General features: G+C 34.9%; 1 protein-coding gene across 2 annotated transcripts in view; it reads right to left on the bottom strand.

Moving 5' to 3' along the window:
• Nucleotides 1-19,433: 19,433 nt before the first annotated feature.
• Nucleotides 19,434-26,228, bottom strand: part of LOC140138054 (choline transporter-like protein 2) — a 54,160-nt gene continuing 47,365 nt past the window's right edge. For both annotated transcript variants that reach the window (XM_072159899.1, XM_072159898.1), the window contains exons 15-20: nt 25,950-26,197; nt 24,817-25,015; nt 23,704-23,777; nt 22,824-22,989; nt 21,466-21,550; nt 19,434-19,873 (exon numbers count right to left, since the gene is read on the bottom strand). In XM_072159899.1, the coding sequence (XP_072016000.1) occupies nt 19,728-19,873; nt 21,466-21,550; nt 22,824-22,989; nt 23,704-23,777; nt 24,817-25,015; nt 25,950-26,197 (918 nt within the window). In that variant the 3' untranslated portion in view covers nt 19,434-19,727. The remainder of the gene's footprint in view (nt 19,874-21,465; nt 21,551-22,823; nt 22,990-23,703; nt 23,778-24,816; nt 25,016-25,949; nt 26,198-26,228) is intronic.

Here is a 26,228-nt window from a genome sequence, read left to right as displayed (position 1 = left end):
TAGGCACAGGGCTAACGGTTTGAAAATAAAACCACTGCAATAGTAAACAATAAAAGATTTATGACTTTCAAGTGAACTTTTTACATTTATAGTGTGTCACAACAATCAGTTTTTGGTAAAGAGGAACTAAACTGAAATTTGACGGAAATCGTACATTATGGCTTTAAGGCCAGATATAATAACACACATAGTGCACTTATGTCCACGGCAAATTCATCGTGACCTTTCCAGCCATAAACCCGCTTAGTGAAGATTAAACCGAGATATACAGTACTAAACTACACCACATTTCGCCATAATTCATTCTAGAAACGCTTGCTGTTAGAATAAGAAAAGTTTAATGCTAAATTATTGCACATTCTAGGGAAGCGTGGTTACTGTTTTGAAATAACCGAGTGAGAGGGTTTTCAAGAAAATATTTTTCCTGTCAAAACTGAACCATCCTCTGTATAAAAGAAAATATGAATATTAACTGCACATCATATGTAACTATTCGTGATACCCAATTGTGGCATATTTGAGGTCGTTTATGAGGCAGAGAATTTTATTTCAATTTTATATACGCCAAAATATTTTTTTAATTGAGCAAGAATAAGGATAGAAAAAACGTTAAAAATTCTAAGTATAAATAACATTAGACCCGGCAAAAGATTACTGTTTCGTTTTTATGGTATTCTAATCTTTTATTTCCCGAAGAAACATTTGGGGTCTAAAATGGATTTTTTATGTAATTGATAAAAACATCGAACGTGTATACAAGAAAAATGGTAGGTTCCTCTATAGTATTTTACTGACCATGCTAATGTACTGACACCGTGCGAGCACATGTCAAAATCGATATAATGTATTGTCCATATAGACGCGCATTTATCATTTATTATTGTCGGATTAACAACAATTGAACGCTATTTGCCTAAAAACATTAACATGTATTAAAATACATATTAATGTTTTTAGGCAAATAAAATTCCAAAATATGGTACGTTTTCTGCTTTTGCTTGTCACGTGGTAGGCCTATATTGAAGTTGCGATTATATCTTCAAATAAGTTTCAAATGGATTCCATCAAGACAAGTAGCCGAGTGGTCTAAGGCGCTAGGCTCATAGAGCATATCCAAAGCGGCGTGGTCCGCCGTGAGTTCGAACCCCGCCTCTGCCAAACTTTAATAGAAGTAATATTAAAATTTAACTTTTTTTAAATTTCATATTGGGGAAATGTGACTGGGAGAATTTATGTATGGCGTGGAGTGGTGTGGTACTAAACCATTATATTAATCGATTGTCCAACACAAATTTATTACCACGTGATAATATTAATCCAATGAGCGATCGAATTGTCCGCTACGGTCGACTAATCCAATCGATAATGACGCTATTGACATGTACGGGCGGAGCTCCACTGACTCAGTTTTGGGGTATTTTTCACTGGTTTGCTGTCATTTACTCATCAAGGCGGTCCCCCGTTATTATAAGAACTATGCTAATGATTTAAAGATTGACATGTAGAGAATAAACCATACTTGATTGACAGAAAGTACTAAATTTGCACCTATTACGGTTTCGTGACACCCCTCTTGCAAATGCGACCAAGTCAGTGCGGCCCGGTGAAGCAAAATGTGCATTGGAATAACACGGGAGTTTGGATGTAGATGGTATATTTCTGTCTCATACAAAATGTATGTTCCCGGTCCCCCGTTATTAAAGCTTGTACCGGGTTGAAAATTCAGATATTTTGAAAAGAATAAGTAATTGAAACATAGAGAAAGTACTAAAATCATAGCTTTTATATTTTTTCATATATGACGCTAACTAGTTCAGCTCATATATCTACAACACAGCGCTACCAGTAGGGTTCAATTGCCTATTGTGAGTGCCCCTGTGTTGTGTGTATACATGTAGTTAATAATAACTGCATGATGACTCGCTCAACTCCGTCTTTTCTCTGACTGAATCAAATAGGTTGATGACAACATTTGATTGAATGGACTGCACTCCGCCATAACTACGGTGAAGGACACCGGTTCAAATCCTTTGTTTGGAGCCAATCGATAATTTCATGCAGGGCTCTATAAAGGAACAACATATATAATTATACATAACTGACCGCCGAGAGAAAAATCTCAATGATAATAATCAAAAATTAAAAATCAAGTAGTTGGTAGAATTTTGTGGATCTGATTCAACGAATGAGTTGTTTTCATTTACGTTTACAAATTCTATGGAATTTCCATAAAATCAGTTTAACAGAATTGGATGACGTGTGAAAACCGTTAGTTTTAGTTAAAACTTTATCACATTTCTCCATCTTGGACTAAATAGCAAATCAAGTTCGTCTGAACTCTGTAGACACATAAAAATCGACGTTCCTTTCATAAAAATCCCTCTAAAAAGGTACGTAGGAGATTTAAAGCCATAATGGCATAATGTAAGGTCAAGAGAGCAATTTTAACATAATTTTGTTATAAACTACGCGTTAACCTTTAATTTTTAAGTAAATTTCTCAGCCAATGAACCATACGTTATATATTTTTGTGTTTTAGGAAGGATATGTAAACGACAGATAACACCAAAAATATGAAGAAATTATTTCCAAACCGTGTTAAGTCTGCAAACCATTATGCTTCTCATTTTCAAGAACGCTGGTTAACAATAAGCAGACTATTGTCTCATTTCGTAAACAAAAGCTCACACAGTATTGTTACCTTGCGTTCGCTTTATAATCGTTCACCCAACTGAAACTACAATACCAGCTCATTGCTCATTGCACAGGTAAAACAGAAACATGTGTAGTGTGGATTTAACCAGAGAAGATCTGATTTAATCAGTTGAGCTGTTTTCAATGAGTGTTATCTTGATTTAATAGCTTTTAATGGGGTTTAAGTCCTGCAAAGGTCGTGGTGAATTCTACTGTAGACATGACTGCAAGACGACAAATTGTCAATACATTATCATCCAAAGCGAATTATCCTTACGCGCGGCGGGGTGATTACAAAGAAAGCTGCCAAAAGAGCAAAATAAACTCAAAACTTATTTTTACCCCATTTGTTTTCTTCCAATATCGGTGTCTTCTCCGACTTCCCATCATCATCTTCCGCATCCTCCTTCCCGTCTTCGTTGTCTTTATTATCGGCTCCTTCGTCTCCATTCCCCTTCAATTCCACATAATCCTTCTTCTTTCGTTCACTCTCTTCAGAAATGTTGTCATCATGAGTTGTCAATGGAGCTACGGCAGTCATGTTTTATACCAGATTTTCACTTCTTCATACACTCCATAATATCCCGAGTTTATCATCACTGGTATATAGCAAATGATAGTTACAGCACTATTCCAGTCATTTCAATCTGTAGTATGACATGTGTCATATGCATCATTGTATCATTTTCTCGATTTAGAATATTTTCCTATGTAACAGGTGGGCCTGTAATTTGAATAACGTAATATATCATGACCATCAAATTGTGCACATGTTGCACTTACGCCCAAATGTATGTAAACAACAGGTTGAATTAAATTTTATGATATTTTGATTATTATTCGATAATATTTATAATAAAAAATACAAGAACTGATAATAAGCTTATAGGCCTAAAAAGAGGGGATGTCTTTAGACAAAAAATGTTGCCGCCCTCCGAGTCGCACCCCTCACCATGCTCACGTTCACCGACGTCTTTCCGTGATTTCTCAAGTCTCCATTAAAGGTGGGTAACCTGATTGACAATCTCATCCCCCACTTTACCTCATCAAAATGCTGATTTTGGTATCAGATGAAAGCTCATATTTTTCTCATAAACATATTGAAATTTGGCATTCCAAATCAGTGTATTTCCGAAGATATCATCAAAAAACTGCCTAATTAGTCTCAAATATGGTATACCACATTTGGACTAATTAGGCCGTTTTTGATGATATCTTGAAATATACTGAGTTAGAACTTCTAATTCAATATGTTTATGAAAAAATAAGACCTTTCACTTGAAATCAATATATTACCATGATTACATGATCATGATGATTATCATAATAAAAACTTTGTAGACTACCAATATCACCCTGTATAAATGTCGGTAATTCCATTAGGAATTAGTCACATGTACAAAAAACATTGACATGTTCTTTTTGCATGAGTGCTTGAAAGGGATGACATTTTATGTTATACGTAAGTTTTAAAGAATTTGATTTTCCAAATATATCAGGTCACCTTCCTTTAAATGTCGCGTTCTTATTCCCTCCCTTAAATTACCCTTCCCCAGGGGTAAATGTTGATCGGTCCCTTAAACAAATTAAGCAAAAGCATGTTTACCAATAATCTCCTACCTTGGTTCTCTACTGTAACAGCATCATGATATTTAAAAATCACGTTTCTTTATAAAAACAAATGAACTTTTGTGAGATTTGAAATGGCGTTTAATTTGAGGGCATATACATTTACATAATTATTTAGCATAATATTATAAATTATGAATAGAATTTCCATTTTTTCTCAATTCCGTAGGAATGCTATAATGACCTATATACGCATACCCTGTTTAATATCTTGGTTTTATAATTATGACGATGATATCAGGATGTCATCGGGGTATTTTTGAAGAGATCATTTCTAAATTTACCTCAAACCAAACACACTGTATCAAATAGCTTCAAATGTTGACGTTGTCAATATGATTCATCAAACCTGCCAGAATTATAAACAACACTTCTTGCGTGATAAATAAGTTTCAGACAAAGTAAACCGTATATCAAGTAAGCCATTAAAGCCATAATGTACGATTTCCGTCAAATTTTAATTTTGTTATTCTTTACCTAAAATTCTGAAATAATATTAGAGGTCTAATAACCGCCGGGAAGGGTTTTTGTTCAATTTAATCTCAAATAACAAGGTAAAGTGAAACAAACCCCATTGCTGTTTTGGTCGTTTAACATGGAGTTAGTCCTATATGGTGGACTAAAGAAATAATTATGACTTTTTCATTAACAACAGCGGAACTTTTTTTGTTTAACAAAACCGTTTTTACGCAGAGCGTGACCTTCTCGCAACAGTTGGAAAAAGCTTGTAGTCGCCTGCTCCGCAGCCGACTGATGATGGCGAGGCATTTACCAAACCTTTCGACTTTTGAGAGAAGAACCCGATGACAGAAAAGAAAACGCAACTTCAAAACACTCCGGTGCTATTTATAGCATAATATGCTTTTTCAAAATTAAATTCAGGTAGGCATAAGTTAAATTTAGGCTTATATTGAAAACTATACTCACCCCATTTCTGTTCTTTCGGCCCTGACACCTGTATATCCTCGCTGGAACGTTTCGGAAATGTTTTCGTCATCGTTGAAATCTGACAAATGAGACATCTGATGACACGAACGCAGGTCCTAGTAAAGTATATTCCTTCAAGTTTCAGGTTAAGACTTTCAAAAAGGTCCTTTAATAGAATGAATTTTATTGTTGCAGGTTCAAATTAAAAGTTTTGCTCAGCTTGATAGCTTGTTAATCAGCATTAAGCACGAACGGCATCCCGCTTATATATCTACACTTGGCTTGAACTTGAGTGATTGGCATGTGATTTTACCCATCATACATCATATCAGGCATTGAAACAATGGAAAGTTTCTTGGAATTTCTTCAAAATATTTGCAAAGTCGTCAAATTTAGTTGATGCCGTGTCTGTTACAAAAATGATGACAAATCACGCAACAAGTGCTTACGCTATACAGGGATATGAGACAACAGTCAACGTCAACAAGCATTTGTTAGAAGTTTAAATATACTGGAAATAGGTTGATTAACGAATACTTGTTGCATTGAATGTTCGACCAAATAAAAAGTATAAACCGGGCCTTAGGATTACAAGTTAGGATAATGGTTGAAATAGATATGATTAATATACCGTAAAAACTCGATAGTTAGCATGTGCTTACTATCGGGCGCTTTTGAAAACACGAACTTGTACCAAAGTCTGCGCTTTACCTTTTGAGCTAATGGGATTGAGACACACTTTTGCAGGTTTACTTGTTCGTGTATCGATGATTTGCTCAAAACCCTTTACACTGGATGTGGCACTTCATGTTTGCAGGTGAAAAGCGCTCAATAGTAAGCACATATGCTAACTATGGAATTTTTACAGTAGGCTTAGGATTATTATAATTAGGGGTGGCGACCATTTATAAGTTGCTGCTGCCAATTACCTTGCTCTAAAAGCTTGTGTTGTTTTCTACGTTGGGAGATATAATTATGATGCATCTGAAAAATAACTTGTTATAAACAAACAAATAAATATAAATAAATAAATATGTAAAATAAAAATAAAAATAAATTGGTTTCAATAAAACATCCCGACCATTTCCACTTTCCACTGTATGCATGATCGTCTGGAATCTACCTTAGAAAGAAAAGGAACAAAATGACTTTCATTCTACATCATTTAAAATGTTACAGAAGTTATAGATCTGATTTGCCCATCAATACATTAACAGTGCAACAAAGCCTTATCTCCATTAGCTCCCTGGGTAATTCATAAGCATGATTGCATAACATTACCAGCTAATGGAGATGATACTGTTGAACTGAGCCATCAACATAATAAGCACAGCACTGAAGGCATAATAATGCACTTAAAACAAAATCACTTCCCATTTGAATTAACTTTGTTGTCAAATGTTTGGTTTCCAGAAAATTACAAAATTTGCCCCCTCCCCTGTGCATACACAAACTTGGGAAACTACTATTATAACTATGTTGGGTAACACAGTAGAATCATGCAATCATTCTAGTAATACATGACCTGTTTTTGCCAGTTCTGTACGTCAAACCTACCCTGGGCATTTATTTCACGAGATTACTATCCATATACTGTGTTTGAGCAGGAAGCTATTCATAACATAGCAGACAATCATGATATATACAAGTCATCTTACTTCTGAATGAGCAAATTGGGTGCTGAGTTGAAACCGGATAATTCTTAAAGAAATTATTGTCATAAAAACCTAGTAACGACCTACTTTGCAACAGGCAAAAACAGTAGCAAACTAGACAGGATTTCAAGGAGGTGGGAGTAAAATTGGGAGGTTTTTCAGCTGAGCCGCTCCCCGAATTAGTTTACAAGGACAAATGAGCATTTGCAATAAAATGCCCCCAATTAGGGTACAACCTAAAGGGAGCTGCACATCACCATTTTCCCTGTATTGTGATGAAGTGCCACCATTCTGGTAGGTAAGCTTTAAAATCAGGGCCAGTAATCCAAATGTTGAGGGAGTATTTTTAGTTGGGCTTATTATAACTCTACAATTATCTGCCAACCTGGCAACCCACTAAACACAAAAATGTTTTTAAAATGTTACAAACATTGTATAATACCGTAGAATTCCTTCTACAAGCACGCCTCTATATGAGACAAGAGACGAAAGGCAGACACCTTCACAAAAACGTTACAATAAATTGGTCTTACAATAATACATGTTTGTACAGACTCCAAATAATGTTTTTGTGCATGGTGTCTGTCTTATGTCTTTCGTCAAAACAACCCCACATTTAAAGGCATATATTTTTGTAGATTGAATTCTAGGTATGTTTTGGTCATGGTCAAAGAGTTTTAATAAAATTTAAATGCCAGAAATGTAACAACATTTTAAAAATGTTGTTGTAAATTTTTTTTTTTTGTGAAAAATATTTTTTCACCACTAAAATAACATGTTAGTATGTATTGCAGTAAGTTTTCCAAATGTTTTTAAATGTTATTAAAATGTTTTATACCCTTTATATAACTTGACATTTAAATGTTTTTCTGTGCAATCGTTGCATCTGCTGGGTATTTTCAATATTATAATAGAATACAATTTACAGTTTTTAAGAACACAATGGTCAATGCCATGCACCATAAAGAATCACCATACAAACACTAGTCATAATAATGCAATGTCCCATTCATAATTTTTAGTACTTTATTTTTTCGATGAATTCAGTGTTTTCAATGTACATTAAAATACCATTTGTCATATTCAAATGACCCCTTTATATATAGAAATTCATAACTATATGTGAGTTACACTTCTACAATAAATTTACATTATTACAAATTCCATGTTAGCACTTCTAGTCATACAAAAATAAACAAATTTGATTAAAATACAAAATAACTGAAGAATAAATTCATGATATGGTAGAAACATAATACACAATTCAACAACAACATTATAATTCGAACGAATAACCAGGGACAAATGATTTGCGCGGAAAAAAATAGCCAATTGTGCGGGGTTTTTTTCAGCACAAATCATTTGTCCCTGCTAATAACCAAAATAACTTATAAGATAAATATCATATTGTTAGTGGTACTTTATATCTAACACTAGTATTAAACTAAAGAGGGCTGTTATTAGTTCTGGATATATGTTCGTTGGCACTGAAAAAATAACTATAAATCTATTTATTTCTATCATTTTTATCTTATTTTTATCCCCAAAGTGGAAGTAACACCTGATGTCTGCCTACTTCTCAATCCTCAAAACATCTTTGTAAAAAATTATTATATTACTGTTTTGGAAAACGTGGAAGCGATATTGAGAATGAGAACTCACATCAACTTGGATTTCTATAGATTTTCCAAAAATGGAAGTATTGACTTTGAACTTGTTATAAAATAAATTTTACCTGTAAATCTTTATATTAACTATTAATACAAACAATGATATAACTCTTTCTATTAGGAGCCATGAATCATTGGCTGCTAAATGGAATCTTCTTACAGATCTTACCAATACTCCTCTGAGACTAGTGTATACTTAATGATATATGTGACCCATCACATCGAAACAGACCACCTCGCGGCAGAAATGAAAATGGAGATTTAATCACTAGGATAAACTGCTGCTTTTAGCTTGAAAATGACACCTTACTTGTTGAAATCAGATACAGTAAAAATGTTTTATGAGGCAAAACAAGCTCAGAATTCTTTTTATTTTCTTTATATTTTTCCATCTTCTTTCATTGTTATCTGCCAATGAAGCTAGCCACAAAGCGGTCTGTTTCGATGTGATGGGTCACATATATTACTTTTTCCAAGATAAAGTTGTTTTATGTTCATTACAAGTATGCCTAACTTTGTTGTGTGTGTTTGTGCCTAACTTTTTTATGTGTTAAGTCAATATGCCTAACAATACCACACTGCATATGCAGGTGCAGATATTGCCTAACTTTGCTACATGTATATTTTATGTGGCAAGTTTAATATTCAAAACAAGGTATACGTGCATGTCAAGTTTGAAACACACTGCAAATTACACACTACAAACCCCCGGATACAACCACCATAATGATTCATAAAGGTGAAACAAAAATACATGCATGTTCATCACACAAGCTGATAAAGATGCCTCAAAACAACAAAAATCATATCAGGTGGCACATTCACCAATGTTGCAACAATTTTGTCATGATTTTAGTGCATTTCCATTATAAGTTATTTTATCTGTGATATCCTAATAAATTTCTAGGTGCAACATTTAATATTATACAAATTTTACAGTACTTAATTATGATTTTGCATATATATGTATATCAAACAATTTTCAAATATACAAAGTGAAAATAGATAAAACAAATAGCTGATAATTACAAACATACAGTGGTTAAAGACACTGTGAAATGTATTTGCATTGATAAAAAGATGAATTTTGAAAAATAGCAAATACTATCTCCAGAATTGTGGCTACCCTACAACTGGACAGAACAGAAACATTGTGTCGTTTCCACATATACGCCCTCCACATATAAAAGCCCTGATGTGATAATAGAAAGAATACAGGGGATCCAAATACAAAATTGTTGCAAAGATTTTTTAAATGTTGCCAATTTTAAATGGAAAACAATTTAACTATACTTCTTTTTGTTCATAGTCCAACCTGAAATTACCCTTTGCATTTCAAATATCAATTACTGTTTACCACTGCTATACTTAACATTTTGGAAGATGTGTTTTTTACAAGTATATTACACCATTTAAATTACCATGTGGCTTCGGCAGTATATTGTGGTAGGCCTATACCACTATCACTGTAATAGACATAATCTCCAAATGCTACGAAGGTATGCACGAGGTAAGTTAGGCAGATGACTGTGACAATCTGATCAAGCAGCAATACTGTGCTGGATAGTATTCATTTTAATAAGACTGTTTCATTAATTGCCGTTTTAATATACCTTGATCGTGGGAAGCTGGCATTTTGAATACTTGACTTTTGACCTTGTATGACCCCTTTAATGACAGTAAATGAATTTTAAAATGTTTAAAACATGTTAAGAATGTCATAAGGATCATTGCATTTAAATTTCAACTCAATTGACGCATTTTGAAAACTTGACCTTTGACCCTTTTATTGCCCCTTAATGACCTTAAATGAATTTTAAAATATTTTTTAAATGTTTAGAATGTCATAAGGATCATTGCATTTAAATTTCAGCTCAATTGGACCATTTTGAAGAACTTGACCTTTGACCCCTTTATGACCCCTTAATGACCTTAAATAAATTTTAAAATGTTTTAAACATGTTTAGAATGTCATAAGGATCATTGCATTCAAATTTAAGCTAAATCGGAGCATTTTTGGTTAAAACGACCTTTTTTGACCCCTGTGACCCCTGGATGACCTCTGACGTTTGGAAATATTTTTATTATATTCTTTATGTTTTCCTCTTTCATATGACACCACTCATGGGGTCATACCTTCGTCAACATTTAGAGATATGTCCATTTCAGACCAAATGGTTAGTTAGTAACCTAGGAACCTAGTAACCTAGGGACCTACAATCAAGGAAAAAAGTCCTTGGAACGCTTGGCACACTCTGTCGAAATTCCGTGCAGAATTTCTTATGTTCATGGAAATTACCTATATTGTGTTTGGGAAGAAACATGACATCTACAACAATGATTTACCCTTCCCTCTCCCCATCAAGCAATGTTGGAACACATTGGGGAACCGCTGAAGACATTGGCATTTCTCAACATTGCACGGGGAGAGGGGGTGACAGTTTTCCGTTATTTACGCATAAGCGTTCCAAGACTTTTTTCCTTGATTGTCTCTACCGAATGCAAAATATTTCATCTAAATTTCGTTTTTGTCTCATAACTCAAAAACGGAATGTCGTATGAGCTTCAAATTGCACACGATTTGAGAGTGGATTATATGCTTTGTAATCATAATAAAATTGTTGATAAAGAATTTGGTTTATTTAGGAGTGGTCATTGGAAACACCCCTATGCTAAATTACTCACGTTTCTTAATCATGGCTCTAAAATGCTCTAAAATGTCGTTTTTGTCCATAACTCAAAAACCGAATGTTGTATTGGTTTCATATTGCACCAGATTTGAGAGTAGATAATATCCTTTTGAATCATAATAAAATTGTTGATAAAAATGTTGAGTTATTCAGGGAGTGGTCACTGAAAACACCTCATATGCTAAATTACACAAGTTTCAGTAATAATGCCCTCTACTGTAGTCAAATTTCGTTTTTGTCTCAGTAACTCAAAAACACTACAAATACATTTTTTACAATATCACAATGTTTTGCAGCATGTTTCCAAAATATTTTCAATGTTATTAAAACTTCAAACATTTTGTACCCTTTATGATATAACCCAACATGTAAATGTTTTGTCTAAAACTTGTGTTTGCTGAGTATAGGCATATATAAATGTTTTCTGGAAAACTTGTGTATGCTGAGTATAGGCATATCCAAGCGAATCACAAAGATTATGATGTAACAATTTGAAACAACTCATTTCTGAATATTATTTCTATTAAGACACGCTTGTGCGATGAGAAAAAACACGAAAAAAACCCACAATTGAATATACATTTTTAAAAAAGACCACCACTGGGACTCGAACCATTCACATCGGTCAATAGTCAAAAGGTTATCAGTCTGAGGACTAATCCGCTACGCCACGCTGCCATTTCGCAATCGAAGTAACAAGTTTTGTTCTTTTATAGTAGTCAGGTATCGGGAAAGTGTAAAGTTGTATAGAGTGCTTGCACGAAAGGTCATGAGTTCAAATCATCCTCCAGACACGCTCCATAAGATATGTTAATGCATGGAGTACAAAGAATTACTTTGATCAAAACCAGTTAAACAGGTGATTGGTATTGTACTCCGTGCATTTGCATGTCCTCTGGAGCGTGTCTTTAGGATGGTTTGAACTTTGTGATCTTCCATGCAAGCACCCTATAGTAGAAACCTCAAAATGTATCAGTTTACCATAATGACAAAATGGTCCAAAATCGACATTTTATGTTTTTAGGCCGCATCTCACGAAGCATCACATTCGTTTACATTTGCTATACCAATTGAAAATGTTTTATTGCAAAAGGAATGAAACATTTGTTTCATATATTAAATTTGTTAACAGTTAAGTTTACCAATTTGAATTGAAATAAATCATAAAACAACTCATTTCTGAATATTATTTATATTAAAATACGCTTTTTTGCGATGAGAAAAAAAACAAGAAAAAAAAGAAAACAACAATTGAATATACTTTAAAAAAGACCACCAATGAGACTTCGAACCACATCGGTCAATAGTCAAAGGTTATCAGTCTGAGGACTAATCCGCTTCGCCACGCTGCCATTTATAATCGAGTAACAAGTTGTGTTCTTTTATAGTAGTCAGGTATCGGGAAAGTGTAAACTTGTATAGTAGAAATGGCAAAGTGTATCAGTTTACCATAATGACAAAATGGTCCAAAATCGATATTTTATGTTTTTGAGGCCGCATCTCATGAAGCGTCACGTTAGTTTACATTTGCTATACCAATTGAGAATGTTTTAATGCAAAAGGAATGAAACATTGATTTCATATATGGAATTTGTTAACACTTTACCATTTTGAAATTGAAAAAAATACGCATATATATATTTATTTCAATTCAAAATGGTAAACTGATACACTTTGCCATTTCTACTATACAAGGTGTCATTACACTTTCCTGATACCTGACTACTATAAAAGAACAAAACTTGTTACTTCGCTTTGTGCAATGGCAGCGTGATGAGCGGATTAGTCCTGACTGTTAACCTTTTGGCTCTTGACTGATGTGCATGGTTCGAGTCCCAATGGTGGTCTATATTTTTCTTTAAGTGTATTAAATTGTTGTTTCTGTTTTCTTTTATTTTTTTCTCATCGCAAAAGCGTATTTTGTTATAAATAATATTCAGAAATGGGTTGTTTCAAATTGTTACGTCATAATAATCTTTCTGATTCGCTCGGATGTGCCTATACTCAGCAAACACAAGGTTTAGAGAAAACATAAATTTTACATAGGTTACATCATAAAGGGTACATAACGTTTTAATAACATTCAAAAAAAGATTTTGGAAAACATGCTGCAAAACATTATGATATTGTACGAAAAATGCATTTGTAGTGTCTTTGAGTTATGAGACAAAAACGAAAATTGATTCAGTATCATACAGAAGAGGGCCATAATTACAAAACTTGTGTCATTTAGCATAGGAGGTGTTGTCAGTGACCACTCCCTAAATAACTCAACATTTTTATCAACAATTTTATTATGATTCAAAGGATATTATCTACTCTCTAATCGTGTGCAATATGAAGCTCATACAACATTCTGTTTTTGAGTTATGGACAAAATCGACATTTTAGAGCAGTTTAGAGCCATAATTATGAAAAGTGTGTAATTTAGCATATGGGGTGTTTTCAGTGACCACTCCCTAAATAAACCAAATTCTTTATCAACAATTTTATTATGATTGCAAAGCATATAATCCCCTCTCAAATCGTGTGCAATATGAAGCTCATACAACATTCTGTTTTTTGAGTTATGGACAAAAACGACATTTTAGAGCAGTTTAGAGCCATAATTATGAAAGCGTGTGTAATTTAGCATATGGGGTGTTTTCGGTGACCACTCCCTAAATAAACCAAATTCGTTATCAACAATTTTATTATGATTGCAAAGTATATAATCCACTCTCAAATCGTGTGAAATTTGAAGCTCATACGACATTCCGTTTTTGAGTTATGAGCCAAAACGAAATTTAGATGAAATATTTTGCATTCGGTAGAGACAATCAAGGAAAAAAGTCCTTGGGCAGCTTGGCACACTCTGTCGAAATTCAGTGAAGGGTTTATTATGTTCGTGGAAATTTCCTGTATTGTGTTTGGGAAGAAACATGACATCTACAACAATGATTTACCCTTCCCTCTCCCCATCAAGCAATGTTGGAACACATTGGGGAACCGCTGAAGACATTGGCATTTCTCAACATTGCACGGGGAGAGGGGTGACAGTTTTCCGTTATTTACGCATAAGCGTTCCAAGACTTTTTCCTTGATTGTAGGAACCTAGTAACATACACTACTATAGGCTGATACCATTTCATGGTTCAGCAAAAACCATTAACCCCATCAAATAGTGCATTGTGTTTGTTACCCAAAAATTAAATTAAACCCTATGAGAACTACCTGCCGATTGGCCAAAAAGAAGTTTTCATTATCAATTGGACTAATCTGGAACATAGTTAGAATAATTTCACCACACAAAAAAAAAATCGTAGTGAATATTTGGAAAGCTCCATTCTGATTGGTGATTAAAATCAGAGTAAATGTTAGATCGGCAGGTGGTGCTCAGGGGGTTAACCACAGAGAAACCCAAATGTGTACATCTTGGCCAGCTAATCCATGATGACACTTGAACAAAATATTTCCCAATGGGCTATTCCATTTAAAATCCACACTACCCCTGTGGAAGATTCTGGCAATATCTTCCAACAGGGGGAATATGTGTTACAAATGGAATGAACACATTAAGCAGCTCCATTTGAATATCGTACACCCTTCACAGTGGGAGGGTGAGTTTCAAATGGAGCTGCCTAATGTGGTTATTTCGTTTGAAATGCATACTCTACGAAAGATATTTCCAAAATTCTTCCACAGGGGTAGTGTGGATTTTAAATGGAATAGCCCAATATAATATGATTATTAATGCAATTAAGATTATTATATATTCATATTACACAGTAACAAATATAAAATATTTTAAATTTGCACTCGAAATGAGGTATTTAATCTAAGAGTTTCAAACTTTTCTCCCATCAATGGCTAAAAGTAAGGTTGTGAAAATGTGCATTTACAATGATGCTGAAAGACTGAAGAAAATACAAGTTCACATGTGTATGTATGTGTATTAGGCACTTACTTAGTGAGTCAAGGTGGATATTATTCACAAAATATTTACAAATTCATACTTAAATGTGCAGATAGTTGATAATGATTTTAAACGGCAGTTGTGTTGTATCTTGAAAAATTCACCATGAACACTGTTGCTATCATGTTATCATGAAACAAGCGTAGTAGTAACTTTGGCTCAATGGCAGCCACAGTAACTTTTTTCCCAATAATATATCGCACTAACATGTTCATTGATGCTCAATATTTACCATAACAAAAATGTTCTAAAATGAAGATACTATATTACAGTGGGCTAAGTGTCCATATTCGCAGTCGTAGTGCACGTTAGAATATGACCTTTGCTAGGTCAACTGGCTCAAGCTTTCTTTGTACGAACCACTGATCAAAATGATCACAACACAAAAGCTATGACATATCATAATTCGGAGCAGGTGTATGAGCCCAGGCTTGAACCAGTAACCAATGGTTACAAATGTGTACTACCGCAGCGAATACATTACACTCAACTCTAAAGAGCTATTCCAGTTGAACTCCATACACCACCTATGCCAGACATTACTTAAATCTCCCACACAGGGGGTATGTAGTCACCCATTCAGGTAACCCATTTGAAATTCACATTCCCTGTGTGGAAGATTAAGGTCCTGTCTTGCTCTTCTATAGGGAGAATGGATTTCAACTACAATAGACCAATGTTATGGTTGTCAAATATTCTGATATGTGCAACTGGTAAGTTCAGTTATGGGGTTGGAGATCAACCCCCCCCTCAATTGAACAAACAAAATGTTTCTAGCCCCCTCAAATCAAGCCAAAATACCCTCAAATAGAAGCAAATTATACAACAGCTTAGTTTTATGTAAATAGACACTTACTGGTAAGAAAACACCATCAACAAAATAAGTTATCCACATCTACAAAGAAAGGCCAAAGGTTTTGTACAAAATATAATATTATTCTCTGTTAATACTGTTTTAAAGCAAGGAATGGTGAGTGCCTTGCTTTATCAAGACTACCTTGTGTACCTTGTAAAGGGACTCTCAAAGATCTGTCGAGGACCAAACAAATCTGTAATATTTTCTGAATTTGCTATGGTTAACAAATTGGAAACATATGCTAGAACAATTTTCTTTTTAGAAATATAAACAAAATATGAAGAAAATGAAAAGGTTACATCCATCTTCAAATTGCATCCCTATTGGATTTGCACACAGTTTATTATGCCTCGGCATAAAAGAATTAAGATTTGCCTTGAAGAAAGTCTAGTGAATTGCAGACAGAAAGCTACCCAAAAGGTGAGCTATTTTACTGCTGTAGAGAAACAAGATTTGTTTAATATAAGATTTGCCTTCCTTGATAAGAAAACTCAGTTTCTAGCTTATTCATTGTAGAAGCTTTTATAGTTACTACATTAGTAAGTATTATAAAAGTACAAAAAAAGACATGTATGGGGAATAATGTAGTTTGGGATTGTCGGATCTGTGAATGCCCCTTTAAAAGAGTGGATCTGTGAATGCCCCTTGAAAAGGTTGATATGTAAATTACACCCCACCCTGAATGTGTGATCAGAAGTTGGCTTCTTATCAGATATAAAAATATATGTACATTATGTACAGTCTAACAAATGCTTATACCATTCGAGTAAAGGTGGCCCATACAGGCAGCCGCCATATTGTCACCGTTATATCCTTAAACTTAGATAAGTGGCACATAAAGGCAGCCATATTGTCATAATTATATTGTTAAACTTAGTTACTCTCTGGGGTTATAAGTTATAAATACAGTAAAATGATGAAACTATAACTGCTGGCACTTGAATATATGGCTTTTTCCACACATTTTGATATCAATGAATAACATTTTTGTCTTAAATTTGGAATTGATTTTGAAACAAATAATAACCTGAACAACTTACCAAAATGACTAAACTTGGCATGAACAGTTGTAATAGGCGGGGATTTGCCATTTGGTCTAATACCATTTGGTCTAATATCCATTTTGTCTACATCCATTTGGTCTAAACCCATTAGGTATATATCCACTACGTCCAATAATCATTTGGTCCTTTATTCATTTGGTCCGATAACCATTTGATCCGATAACCATTTAGTCTAATAACCAATAAGTCTAAAACCATTTAGTCTAACAACCATTTAGTCTAATACTCATTTGGTCTATAACCAATAGGTCTAATAGCCATTTGGTCTAATACCCATTTGGTCTACACATCATTTAGTCGTACAAGCATCAAGGTTATTAATAAATAGACGAAATGGTATTAGACTAACTGGTTATTAGACCATACGAGTATTAGACCTAACGGTTATTAGACCAAACGGTTATTAGACCAAATGGTTATTAATGAAATATTAGACCAAATGGTTATTAGACTATATGGTTAGTAGACATACCGGTTATTAGACCAAACAATATTAGACTAAATGGACATTAGACTATATGATCATTAGACTAACTGGCAATTAGCCTTTCTGGTAATAGACCAATTGAATATAGACTAAACGAGAATTAGAAGAAATGGTATTAGACCAAATGGCAATAGACCTAATAGGCTATTCAGTTGAAATCCATACACCCCCTATGGAAGACATGACCTTAAACTTTTACATAAGGGGTGTAGATTTTAATTCGGGTAACACCATTTAAAATGTACACTCCCTATGGAAGATTTTAATCTTTACTAGTGGTAACGAAAAAGTCATGTCTTCCATAGAGGGTGTAGGGGTTTCAACTAGGTGATACTTTTACTTTCAATGCTCAAATTTAAAACCATGTCAATCTGTCAATCATATGACATCAGTGAGTGATAAAACGATATCACAGCATCTGTTAAGACACTAGTCGAGCTAGTGAAAATGTTCCAGGTGAGCGAAAAATAGTATAGTTAACTTTAAAAACTCTTTATATAGTTATGTTAAATCTTGCTTCAAATGCTTACAACTCAATTTAAGATCCTATCTGCAATAGCTGCCCTTCATACATTTGACAATGTCTTCATTTTAAACTGCAAAGTAATGACACTGGCAGAAATAGGACACTTGGCAGCTATTGCCAATAGAGTATCTCACACTAACTAAAATGCTTACATGAAAGTAACACATCATTTCTTAGTCACACACTGATAGAGAGCATTTATAAGAGCTTCACTTTTGAATTTGGCAGTAGTAACACCACAAGAGCTATTCCTTACTCAATCTTGCATATAATGATAATTTATAATCAAATCTTGTTTAACTTTATTAGTACAGTTTTACATCAAAATATAACTTACGTCAGTAAAACTTGTTCTGACATAACAATTTTTAAAATGCATTTGCAATTTATTTAAAACATGTCTACAACCAAGTCTCAAATTTAAATGAGAGTGTTATAATTACAGCTCGATTTAGTATCAGCAAGTTAAGTCTGATTTTCAAAAATAATTCGACAAAGTACTTTTCGTTGTAAAAGTGTCACATACTCCTATCTACTTGGAAATTCTAACACACACACAATCAAGGCTGACAATGGCAGAATAATGAAATTATTTTACTGTTGATGTCAAGATAGAGAAAGCTGCTCTGATGTTACAATATATACTATGATCAGCTAGTAATAGGCGAGAATTATTTGTTTTTTGTTACTGTGTGAGTCAATAATGTCACAAAATCACCCATCAGTCATGCAGTATGCAAAGCACAGTTCGCATAGCCATAGGTGCTGCGTCCACTATTCTATCGCCCACCTGAGTGTACGCTATTCTATATCAGTCCACAATGTTTATGAGTCCCGTCTATTACGAGCTGATGAGAGTATAAAATCTTTTAGCAGACTTCACCTTACACAGGGATATACAATCATTTAATTTCAACAAACAAAACGTAAGACTGTTAATAAATTTCAAGTCCCAACTTACGCTCACATAAATACACATAAGCGTGTGTCAGTCACGCATTATGTAACACACAGCTTGTGTAAGTGCTGCACCCATTAAATATCAATACACAATGTTGTGAGTCTCATTTTTTCTCCAATTATAAGCCAAACAAACTTTGGAGCACTCACACGTACATAAACAGCATGATTCCATCTTGTATTTAGTACTGATTTTGCTGGCAAAATGACTTTATATCCATGAGAAGCCTCTATGGCTGGCTGCTATAATTATACCCTTTGATTCTTATGGGAAAACAATTACGTACAGCCACAATGACAATGTGACTTTCATCTTTTATCATTTATTTGCATGAGAATTGTCTCTTCTCTCTATGAGAGTAATAACTACTCTCATAGAGAGAAATTATTTCAATGACCGTTTTAAATGTACAATTCAATGGATGAGTAAGTGCTGCTGCATGTGTTCATTCGAGTCCAATTTCCCAACAATAGTCAATGTAGGTAACCTGCAAAGCATGTATACTGCTAGGCAGGGCAGAAAACATCATTCTATCTTGAAGTCTTCACTCTGCAGTAATATGACACATTTGATTGTGATTTGCATATATAGTATTCCTCCTCCTCACTTTCGCCTACCAGTCCTCAGTCTCAGACTCCTCATCATTGTTATCAGGTTGATCCTTGCGTTTCTTGTTCTTCTTGCCAACAATCTGCATGAGATCCTTAGACATGTAATAGGGTTTCTCTGGTGAGCCATCATGTCGCTCAGAATCCTCCACTGAAATATTGAAATGAATAGATGGTTAATGTAAATTGAATTCTTATCCAGCGAATGTGGTTCACTTCTTCAAACTGATGTCTTCTCACTTTCATCAAATGGCATCTCTGCATATTCAAGAGCATTTTGATTATGCATTCCAGAGCGTTTTGATTATGCACCCAAGAGAGTTTTGATTTAATATGCTGCCTTTACATGCAAGTTTATTATGCTCCGATTCCAAGAACGGCTCATGTGATTCGGGGCTATACACCGAAAACATGCAGTGACATCACTACCTAACTTGAAGTGAGAAGAACTATATTGATGCATAACAGATCATTCTGGATTATGATTAGTGCCCAAATATTTTCCAACTCTCAAGTCCATTATACCTAAAACATACAGTGACATCACTACCAATCTTGAGGTGAGAAGAACTATAGGGTCCACAACTTATAAGTTCCCCCTTAAATACTTTTGAAAATGTTTCAAAAACTATTTGACAAAATGCACACCTGTAAAAAGGTATGGGTACATGTAGCTTTATTTGTTTTACACATATGGACCAAATTATAGCATCACTTGTCATTGCATTCAATCACAATGGTTCATTATGTAAAAAAGAGACCATTTTAAACAGTATTAAATATATCCATGCATAACAGATCATTCTAGATTATGATTAGTGCCCAGATATTTTCAACTCTTGAATTGTAAAGTCAGTAGTTTGGAATGTAGCACTCATGGGGCTGAGACATGGACACTTCAGAAAGTAAATGTGAGGAGATTGTGAGATTTATGAGAGACGTGTTAAATGGAAAGATAGAACGATGGAGACCAAGAGCAATGGGAATATAAATGGGAATGCTTGATGAACCAAATGACAAGAAGTCATATGTGGAGCTGAAAAGCTGAAGACATAGGAGAATGGCATAGATGGGAGACACAGACCTACCTAAGGCAGAACCAGGGGCGTAGCAAGGTCATCAGGGGCCCATGGACACGGAGCAATACGGGCCCTTTTAACCAGGGCGGATTTACCTTTTGGGAGCCCTGGGTCAGGCCAAAATTTAGAGACCCCAAACTCAAGTCAGTGGCCAAGTTTTGGTTAAATTAAATATAATATATAGAGGGGGACTAACATATTTTGTTCCGATGTTACTGGGACATTTGCACCCAAATTCAATTTCAGACTATTTTAGCTCCAGATGAACATGAATTTTACTATTTGAATGCGCGCGAAGCCTGGAAAATTGTACAATTTTGCCATATTTTGGCCAAAAAACATGCTGTTATTGGGGTTAAAAGAAAGATGCATAGGGCAATTTTTGGGGTCCTGGACCCGGGCCTATCTGGCACAATGGTAAATCCGGCCCTGCTCTCCATTATCAGCCCTTATATTATTTTCACTTTTGTGCTCGGGCCCCCTGAACCCTCAGGGCCCATGGACTTCGTCCACCCTGTCCCCCCCGCTTGCTACGCCCCTGGGCTTAGAACATTGAGCAAGTAAGTCTCTTTTTGTTTAATTTTTGGTGCCATTTGCTTTCTGGTTAAAACTCAACTTTTGTACAAAATAAATGATTAAGTAAATAACACTTGAATCAACTTACAGAATGACAAAAACATGGTGTCGACTGCCATATCGAATACACTGAAGAATCCCCTGGCTATGCAAAACACACCAAGTGATATCACCTGTAGGTATGCAAGAAAAGATATGATGGCGTTGTAATGATGAAAGATATACAAATATGCACAGATAACTTTTATATTATTATGTGCAATTCAAGGGCACAATCAATTACTGGTTATTTAGACTGACAATTGAATACTTAAGTGAAAGACCCCAACTCCACCATTTTACAAAAATGAGTTAGACCCGGCCATTTTATTGCTATTTCTTATACCTAAAATACTCTTATTAATTTCAACCTCATAGGTCTCTGTGTTACATATACAAATTCTGAAGCTCATAGATGCTCCTACACAAAACTGATATATCAAAGATTTCTTTGTAAGTGAACACTTTCACACGTCATTGAGCCAAAAGAGCTACTTTTAGTACAGTATAATTTGAAGTAAATATTTTACTTACAAAACAAAACAAATTGAACTGGTGTTTTTACAGAAATTTAATTGTTCTTGTAAAGACCTTTTAAAACATTCCACATAATTTCTAACTGCGATCAGAATAGTTTTATGATTTAAGCCAATTCAATACCTTGGACCTCTGCAATAGGAAGCGGAACCTAATAATGAATAATGAAAAGCGACCTTATCCATTTTTAGGAAACTAATGAACCAAAATGGGGGGCAACCATCACTCAGAAGACCTGTTACTCAGAAGGCCCACTATTCAGAAAACCCATCACCCAGTGTTTTCATTTAAAATGACCCGCTAAACAGAAGACCCACTAATCAGAAAACCTGTTAATCAGAAGGCCCGCTACTCAGAAAATATTTCTGAGTAGCGGGCCTTCAGATTTACGGTCCCTTTGCAGAATCACACCATCTATTCAGACAACCTGCCACTCAGAAAACCCAGTTCTCAGGGTTAGGGTTATGGCTAGGGTTAGGGCTAAGGTTAGGATTAGTGTTAGGGTTAGGTTAGAGTAAGGGTTAGGGCTAACCCAGTTCTTTCAAATAATTAAAACAGCCCACTAGTCAGAATTCTTAATAGTGGGCATTCTGAGTAGTGGATCTTCTGGGTAACGGATATAGCCCGCTAGCCAGAATACCCGCTAGTCAGAAAAAAATTCTGAGTGGCGGGACTTTAACATAAAATACACCAAAAAGCCCACTATTAAGAAAGTCCATTATTCAGAAGGCCTGCTACTCAGAAAATTCTAACTAGCGGGCCTTCTAAATTACGGCTTTTCTGAATAACGGGTATTCTGACTGCTGGGTCTTCTCAGTGACAGGCTGCACCCATCCAATATCATTAAAGATGTAAGGGCATGTTACTTACAATGATGACAGCCCAATAGTAGTGTAGCTCAGGTACTGGTACTATATCATTGATGAATGTAATTTGCATACTGAAGTAGAAGAAGTATGCCACAGTAACTAGACCTACAATGCATAGCGTACCCAACAGCAAAAGAAAATCTGTAATTTTGTTGATAACTGCCACTCTGTTGAGGAAAGAAATTGGAAATAGGTCACAATATTTTATTTATTTATTTATTTATTTATAACATTCGGCCAAAGCCAGGCTAATCCCAATAGTGCTCAGAGGCTACTAAATTCAAGGGACGCCATCCGGATATGACGGGACAGGGATATGGGAAGAGGTCCGATTTTAGATGCAGGAGGAAAACCGGAGCACCCGGAGAAAAACCTGCGAGGACGAGCATGGATCGGCAACCAAACTCACATGTGGCGCCGCGGGGAATTGAACCCGGGCCACAGTGGTGAGAAGCGAGTGAGAAGACCACTACACTAACCCGTCCTTGCACATGGATATTCAATAAATGTGACATGGTCTGATTCACTCCAACCAAAGTAATACATTTGTAAATTGAGACGACAATTGTGCCTGTTAACATTGGTAGCAGTTGCATGCCTTGGTCAAATTGAGACAAATAATATTCTATTAAAACTTGTTGTGGTGCAAATTTGTTACTGTATCATACATAAAGGCCTACTCCTATCATCTTCTTGTTTGTGTCATTTTTGGGAACATTCTGAGGTTTTTTAAAGATGTGAGGTTGCTCAATAAAAGAATAATGTGGATTTAGGTCTTGATGACAGTCACAGTTCCAACTTATTTTGTGTTGTTGAATCATCTAAACATGAAACACTTAGTAAAAGCACAAATGACAGGCAAAATTAAGCCCTTTTCATACCTTATAATGTTCCTCATCAGTAAGAAGAATGCATCCTTCGCTGATGTACAGAAGTTTTTGCCATAAATTGCAACCTGTATTATGAGAAAACATACATTAAAACATCTTGAGTCATTAACTTTAATAATTCAGGGTGATATAGGCTAGGCCATGCTTGTAATTGGTACCTTCCTGCCATTGATGAGGTAAATATCAATATCGAAAGGGAGGTCAAGAAGGACATCACATGATTATAAAATAATAATAACAAAATAATCATATGATACCCTACTTGACCTCAACTTTGTTGTATTATAGTATACAAATATGAACTGTCTATGTGTGTGATGGTCAAAATATAAACACAAGGTGAAAGATGGCTTGTTCCATTTCACAAGCCGGAACGGCGAGTGGAATGGAACAAAATCTATCTTTCACCGAGTGATTTTATTTCAACCATTACACAAATGTAAGACATTTAATATGTTTTGTATCACTCATACATAAATTCTATTATATACTTAAAAATACTATTATTTCAGGTTGGAAATACATTTTTTATCAACATAACACTAATTTTTGCTGTGACATACTTCATATTTTGAGGTCTACGCCACAACTAAATCAGCGCATGGCCTGACGCACTATGATGGTAAAAACTATCACACAGAGAAGCTAACAGTAAAAATGATAAATGACAATCAACCAATAAAATGTCTAGAATTGATGTATGAGTGATATGATATGTGATATCAATGTGAAATCAATCTTCACCCCATCAACAGCAGCTAGCAAGGTGCCAACTATAGGAATGGTCTAAAGTCACTTAATTTTGACACCCAAAATGTGTCAAGGTTATCAACATTTTGATAGAATATGTAAGTTCAGTTGTGATTTGAAAACATGACCCACTACTGAATTCAACTGTTGTCTTTATATCATTCTGTATACTACAGAACCCTCACATATATGGTATGTGTGCCATTTATGTCATCCTACATTTAGCACATGACCAGTGTGATTGAACTGAAGCAAAGTATTTCTGCGACAAACCCTTTATTATGTGCTCTATAGAAATATGTATACAAACAAAGTAAACATTATACACCTTCAAAGTACAATGAAGGCACTCACCAAAATGTATGCATTCTTATTCAAGAATTTCAGGAATTTTTCCAAGCACCAGAAGCAGCACTGGAGACACGTTATTAAAAACTTGGCTACATTGTTAGTTTTGCCTTTCAATTGTAGCTGAACATATTCTAATAAGACTCGGATGATCTTAACGATGGCGATGATTAATGAACCAAATGCGATGGATCCAAGATGATATCTGTGATGATAAGGGAAACCAAATGACATGTAGATGGTTAATAGGTTAATAACTGAGTATTACTTGTTGACAGTGAAATTTTACAATAAAATGCACATATACTGAGATGTTGATGTTGATGAATGAGAACAATATTTTTATAACAAATTTTTCATGTTCGAAAAATATGAGGAAATATGAATACATCAGCCCGCAAGAAAAAATAATAAATCCTTAGTGATGCAAACACGTCCAAAAGCAATGCGCGTATAATGTGAAGTGTGCGCCAGTGTAATTATACACAAGCAATACATTCCTGGCATATTTCTGATGTTTGACCGGATTGGCTCTCACTATCTAAGAGTGCACAAATTAGGGATCAGCCCTTCTGAATCATTATAAATCTCTCATCATGCTCCACATTTTTTTATTGTGCTTGTGTTTTGGCTCCTTCTCACCAAAATTATTTGGACAGGTTGAAGAAAGTATCACTCATACTTTGTGCTACAAGATGTCTCCAAAAGTTGAAGATTGCCCTTCATATTCTAAGAGACATCAGGATTTTCAGCTGGTTAAAGTTGAGCATGTCTTTGTGATACAAAGATAAGTTTTTGGTTTTAAGATTTTAAACGGTTCTTTTAGTTCTTTGATTCACAGGAGCTTTTAATATAGATGTTTCTAGATTTATACCAATCTACCAGGTATCATTAACAGAAAAAAATGCCTATCAAAATTAAGTGATGGAGCACTTTGATTTGAGCTTTTTCTAAGGCTTTAGCAGGGGTCTCTGAGCTTGGCACACATTTTTAGCACATAATGTTTAAAGCTCCATGTCTGAATGAGACAGGAGAATACAATTAGTCAGTGGGTGAGGGCTTATCAATGTTTTCACTGCTTCAACACACTATTTATCAAAACAATCCAACTGTCAAACACCAAGTAACCCCTTACTGACCTGATTGCCCACCAGAACGATCTCAACAATGGCAAGGCTGGTACATCATTGGATTTATCGTATGCCCAGAAATAGGAAGCAAATGCCCCTGCAAGTGTGACCTGGCCTAGGGCAATGATGAAATTTGATATCCAGAAGAGTCCAAACAAGTTGACAAACTGTAGGTATGTGGTGTATGTTGGTAGACTATAAGACACAAACACACATGTCGCTGTGGTACCATTGGTGTTGTAGGTTGCATTAAATGTCTGGGGGAAAAAAACACTTTGTTAACTATAC

The sequence above is a fragment of the Amphiura filiformis genome, chromosome 17 (assembly GCF_039555335.1).
Source record: "Amphiura filiformis chromosome 17, Afil_fr2py, whole genome shotgun sequence".
In the NCBI taxonomy this organism is placed as follows: Eukaryota; Metazoa; Echinodermata; class Ophiuroidea; order Amphilepidida; family Amphiuridae; genus Amphiura; species Amphiura filiformis.
This window is presented reverse-complemented; position numbering and strand designations above follow the sequence as displayed.